At 41.8% G+C, this 6027-nt stretch overlaps 1 protein-coding gene across 1 annotated transcript; it reads right to left on the bottom strand.

The window, feature by feature from the left end:
• Positions 1–3198: 3198 nt before the first annotated feature.
• hpdl (4-hydroxyphenylpyruvate dioxygenase-like) lies at positions 3199–6027 on the bottom strand. The gene is made up of 5 exons (XM_062413645.1): positions 5308–6027; positions 4575–4741; positions 4336–4487; positions 3881–4008; positions 3199–3780 (listed from the first exon to the last, which is right to left on the bottom strand). Exons 1-5 carry the CDS (start codon positions 5994–5996, stop codon positions 3579–3581), a joined length of 1338 nt encoding a protein of 445 aa, XP_062269629.1. The 5' UTR covers positions 5997–6027; the 3' UTR covers positions 3199–3578.

The following is a 6027-nucleotide window of genomic DNA, read 5'->3' as shown; positions in this document are numbered from 1 at the left end:
TAATTCCTAATACTGTTGAATTACCTGCTGAAGAAACACCTAAAATGGAGACTTAAGTAGCATCATCTGCAGCATTCCTGCTATTAGTCTGCAGTATTATTAATCTGAAAATGCAGTAGTCTCAGTTTATGAAGTAGTAGCACATTACATAAAGTTATAAGCTACTATCGGCAAGTCTAATTTTATCCTCAACACTTATATTTTTAAAAGTGGGTACTTACTTTTACTCAAGTAAAAAAGTTTATGTGGTACTCTACCTTTTACTAGCGTACATTTTTGTCTATTTATTTATACGATTGGGTCTTTCCTCCACCGCTGCACATTGCTACATCCCCCCTCACAAAGTGAATTCCAGTATAATAAGCATTGATTCTACATAAATATACACATTACAAACAGATGTTCTCCTTCCTGGAAGGGAGTCACGGAGTTATCATAACTTACATCAGCATCCAGTTTGCTTTTATTCAACTTTCCAGGTTTAGTCGTCCACCCCTTGTCCAGGAGTATTATATACTATATATGCACACACTATTAGTACCACTGTAACTGGTGGTTCCAGAAAACTTTCCTTTTTCTGTCTTTATCTTGCAAACCCTCTTTTCCCTGAAGTCAAGGTTCACTCTCAATATAGCATTTTCATTTAATTTACTTAGCTTTTTGTATGTTTAGATACTATGTGCACATTACTTGAGTTGTAAACTGTCAATATGAGAGCTCACATGGTTGACACACTTTGTTTTGATGCTATATCTCAAGCAAACCACATTTAAAAAAATGTATTTCTGTATATTTGGAAAAAAAGATGAGTGCACCCATATTTAGATACTATGTGCATTTGTAGTGTAAACCTTATACATGTTAGCTCACATGGTTGCACACTTTGTTATGATTCTGAATAGTAACCGTGATATAAGCAAATCGCAGTTATTGAACATACTTCTGCATAATGTGACAAAAAATAAAAAAACACATTCCTATCCCATAACACCAATATACGGTAAGCAGATTTAATTTGTGGGGCCCGAACTTAACACAGTGGGGCTCAGAGGGGTGGGCAGGGGGGAGCTGAGGGTCACCCCTGGCAGACACTATTGTTAATCAAGGAGTAACATCTGCTGTGTGCCACTAATCTCCCCCAGACTGCCGTACTGTCCTCCTCGGTTTTAGACTGTCTGCCTTTTGTGTTAAAGGGCACCGAGGATTTGTCTCCTCAACTATGTGAGCTGCAGGCCGGGGGTGACAGGTTGTTGTTAAACCAAAAACCCCTTCAGCAGTCTGGACGGCAAATTATGTATTGCACTGCAAACGTTGCATTTTTTTGTATTCTGTTTGGGAAGGAGACAGTTCAGCAACTCTAGCAGTGTGTGCTGTGACTGTCAAAGCCATAGGGGGCAGTATCCACCAAACACAGCTACAAAAAGGCCACCAAGCTTGAACTTTAGTGTTACAGCTTCTTTAGTCATTTCTTCTTTTTCTTTTTTCCCATGTGACCGTAGCTACCATGTGGTTTACAGTGAATAGGAGGTGAGCTTCCAACTCCCAGTGCTGACACCCCATGCAGAATGCTGTATGCCATCTGTGTTTCTCAGCGGCTGCAGACAGATGGCTGGAGGACTCCTGTTTCAGGAGCCTTCCCCTCTCAACTTTAATCAACAGTTCATTCTCTCCCCATTAACTGTTTGCAGTCATACTTTCCAGTTATTCTCCTTTTTTCTTTAACTATTTTCGAATCTATCCAATTCCCCTAACCACAGCATTTATTATATTTTATATGTGCAACAACTAGTTCTCGTGACTGTCATATTATTACAGATTATTATTTTATTATCATTATTTATTAATATAATTATTATTATAGCTTAGTAGTTTTTATTGTGTGTCTACTTTGAATTCCTTGTAAAAACATGTTTCTATGTTCTTATTCTTTGCTTTTATTGTTAATTCCATGTTCCTTAATCATGTGTGTTACCAATTAGGCATCTTCAGGCTTGCTCCGCACAACATTTTATTGTATTTGCAGTGACAATAAAGATGTCTTGATGTCTCAGGACATAAATAACTTCTAAAGTGGAACAAAGACGACAGCTGTTTTATGTGTAGTGAGTTTGTTTGCCATTACGAGAATCAGAAACTGAGTCAACTCTAAAAGTTTTGATTTGCCAATAAGTGTGTCACACTTGAGTGAAAGAAAAACACTGACACCATTTGTCAGAAGGCAGAAGTACACGTATTTACAAATTTAACTTTTGAAGCTTGAGGTTGAGATTATTTTTCAGCTGTTAACTCGAGGATACTGTAACTGTAGTGAGGACATGAAAGAGCATATGGCTTTCATGGAACACCATCTGAGTTTCACTGCTTCTCGTTCGTCCCAGTAATCCTCGCTTCTAATGTTTATAGCCCAGTTAATTGAACTGGCACATCACTGTGGTTTCTGAAGATCCCTTCGCAGAGGCTGTAAAAGCATGCTTTTGCCAAACGCTTGCACATCACTAAAACCTCAAAAGCATCTGTAGGAGGTGCAGCTGTTCTTCCAGGAATGGTTCATGAGTGACTGCGTGAGTGAGTTATTGAGCAAGAAACGCAGCTTAGCTCAGACCAGTGGTTCTAAATTGTATTACTAATATTAATAACTAATTATCCAAGATTTGTCTACCATTTGCTATTTAAGTACTGTAGGAGTAAAACTCTGGACTGTAATGTTGTAAATTGGCCGTAAGTCTTTGCCTATATTCATCTTTTTTGTAAATGAGTTATGGAAGTGTTATATTACTACATACTCAGTACATCATTAGATTATTAATATTGATGCATCAATGTTTGAGCGGCTGTTCAGTGTTTTATCAGCTTGAGCTGGAGTTAACCAGCTCAATGGTTTTAGATTAATTCATATTACAGCAGCAATTATGGATGAAGTGTTAAGACCTTTTACTTAATTACGAGTGCTTTCAAAACCATTTGAAAATTCGACCTATGAAGTTAAAGTATGTGAGTATTATCAAGTTATTAAGTGAATGAGAAAAGTAAATATAAGTAATTATGAAGATATGAAATGAAAAATATTGCCAGTGCAAAACCACTGGGAAGTTTACCTAAGATGAAGAATTCAAGAGCACGTGTGCCAAAGTCTCTCTCTCTCACTCACACACACACACACACACTTTTGGAACAGTAATTGAGTTTCACGCTCCACTGTGAGTTATATATTTACTGAGGAACAGTTGCTCAGGAGTCATCAGTTGCTTGACGTTGACAGTGAAAACAAAGACATTGTTTTACTGCTTCACCAAGTGCATTTTTTTTTTAAATGTTTCAAGTGCATTATGTTACATCAGTCATTGAACCAGTTGGTTCACAATGCTCTATACTATCAGTAATATGTTCAGGCATGTTCAACGCAGATATTAGCCCAATAGCATTTGTTATCAGTGCACACAATTCGTACTGAGAGACAATGACTCCATAAATATTTCACTTTTTACATCTTACATGATTCCTTTGAAACATGTGATTTCATATTAACATATAAAACACATATAAATAAAATATCATCAGTTAAAAAACATTTGCAGTGTCTAAGCCTGAACGGTGTGAACAGTCTTCGGGGCTGCCTCTCCTTGAGAATCCACCCTCTCGTTTGCCATGTAGGCCTGCACCGACCTCCACAGCGCTCGGATGTTTCCCTCGCCGAAGCCCGTCGCCCCTCTTCGCTCGATCAGCTCGAGGAAGAAGGTGTCCTCTGCGAAGATGGGCTTGGTGAACACCTGGAGGAGGTATCTAGAGACAAACAGTGACAACATAGTGTTCAACACCTGGGGACAGAGTGAATAAGTGGCTGAAGAACACCAGTAATTTTTTATCTTTGTTGCCCTCTTACCTTCTGTTCTCACTTGATGCTTTTAGTGATGAGGGATCCTGGTGCAGGTCTGTGTCCAGCAGAATGCCAAATTGTGCCAGCCTCTGGGGGTTGTGTCCTGCCTCCTCTATTTCCTGCTGTTTCCCCACCTGCCACAGCACAGAGCATCAGTAAAATATATGTAGATACACTTGACAACATCCTATGTTTGCAAATATGATCTGTGACACAGAAAATGATCCAACCAATGTAGCACTAAAAGTTCTATCTGAGGTCTATTAAAGACTGAAATCTAAAGTCACTCCAAGGCCTGATATTAAATAGTGTTGGACCGGTTGTTGCCAATTTGCTCTGCGATGACATAATGGGCTCGCACGTTTTTTACTAAAGGTTTATTTTCTTCATAGCATCTTTTTCAACCTGCTGATTGAAATGTGGGTTACATGTTGCATCAATCGATTCATGCGCAGACAGACCTCGGTGTAGTAGGCAGGAGGAGGGGAGAAAAACTGCACACCAGCTCCAGCCATCGCACGCGCTGTGGAAACAATGTCTTCTGTGTACAGCCCGATGTGCTGGATCCCCGGGGCCCCGTGCTGCTCCAAGAAGGTGTCGACCTGGTTCCTGCCTGAAATTAAAGCAAGCAGACGGTGTGAGAGGAAGTGTGAGCTCATACTTGATGGCTGAACTTAAATATCTTGGGAGATGCTGTTACCTTGCTCGGGCAGCGATTCGGCTATGACAAACTTGCAGTCTGGTTCTTTTTTATCCACAGAGGGAAGAACGATGCCCGATTTGCTGCACTTCCAGTACTCCATGGCGGTGAGACGCAGACCGATGCCCTCCTGGTTTATGACAAAACCTTCGTCCACATCTTCTTCCCTGCTCAGAAAAACAAACAATCCATTATGTTGTATTATAAAATACAGAGAGTCTCAAAAACAACGTGATACAAGAGGGAAAATGTCCAGGGTTCAGATAGTCCAGTCATCTTAATATGACTGACAACAAGTTGAACAAAACAGAGAGTAACTGTTGTACTGACAGTTTGTCCTCAAACTTTGTTAGAAAAGCAAAGGAATAAAAACAACTCAAATTCAAAAAGCCCCTGAGGCACGTGAGGGACTAATAAGTGGTTTATTTCTCCATTTGGCCAACAATGAACAAACAATAGTCAATGGTGTCTCTCTTGCCCTGGTTAAAGATAAGATGAGATAAGATAAAACTTTATTGATCCACACAGCGTGGGAATTCAGGTGTCCCAACAGCAGGCATCTCAGAAAGAGAGCTTTAGTTTTATTTTGTATTGGAATGTTGTTATAGTGAGCTATTTCTACCTTGCTTTTAATTTTATTTGACTATTGCACTGTTTAACAACCACATGACAAATAAATCTTTAAACTAAACCCTGGAGAAAACAGTGATTAACTCCAACAACTGTGACTCACCTGTCTATGAAAAACCTTTGGAAACCAAAGAGCTGCTCGTACCACCTCATGACCTGATGGGTCGTCTTCCTGGGACAGGCATACGTGATGTGATCGAAGTGTGTGATTGGACAGGACGTGTTCTCGTCCTCCAGGCCGCTGTCCCTCTCGTGGACATCAAACCCAGGCAGGAAGGCTCCCTCGTACCTGGTCCTGTCAATGAGCGTGTGGCACACGTTCCCCACCACGGACTTCACCACGGAGTAGGTGACAGGACCCGCGTCGTCCTGGACCGTGGTGGGCGGCACCAGGAAGCTGCAGCCCTGGCGCTGGAGGTGGATGAATGACCTCTCCACATCCTCCACCTCGAAGCACACGTTGCTCGCGGTGTCCACGGAGAAGTCGGGGCTCACGTCGTACAGACATCTCCCGGATGAGTCCTGGGTGAGATTCCCCACCTTCGCCCGCTGTGGACGGGGAGGATGAGGAGGGTGAGGCAGCTCTTCATTCACTTTGCCATGGCTCCGGTTTACCCTCTCGTTGAGGAGGAAGACCGCCGCTCCCTTCCTGAAGGCGAGCTGCCTGGACCCGCGGGTCAGTCTGCTGGCGAACAGGCGGAACTTGAATTTGGACACGAGGTCGTTGGCTACTTTCTCCGCGTTAGAAACGTGGAGCGAGATGTGGTGTAACCTGCTCAAGGAGGCTGCCATGTTTGAATGTGACGTTTTGGCAGGGGGCGTG

Source organism: Platichthys flesus, chromosome 20 (genome assembly GCF_949316205.1).
Source record: "Platichthys flesus chromosome 20, fPlaFle2.1, whole genome shotgun sequence".
Classification (NCBI taxonomy): Eukaryota; Metazoa; Chordata; class Actinopteri; order Pleuronectiformes; family Pleuronectidae; genus Platichthys; species Platichthys flesus.
The sequence above is the reverse complement of the archived record's forward strand: the minus strand, read 5'-3'. Positions and strand labels throughout refer to the sequence as shown.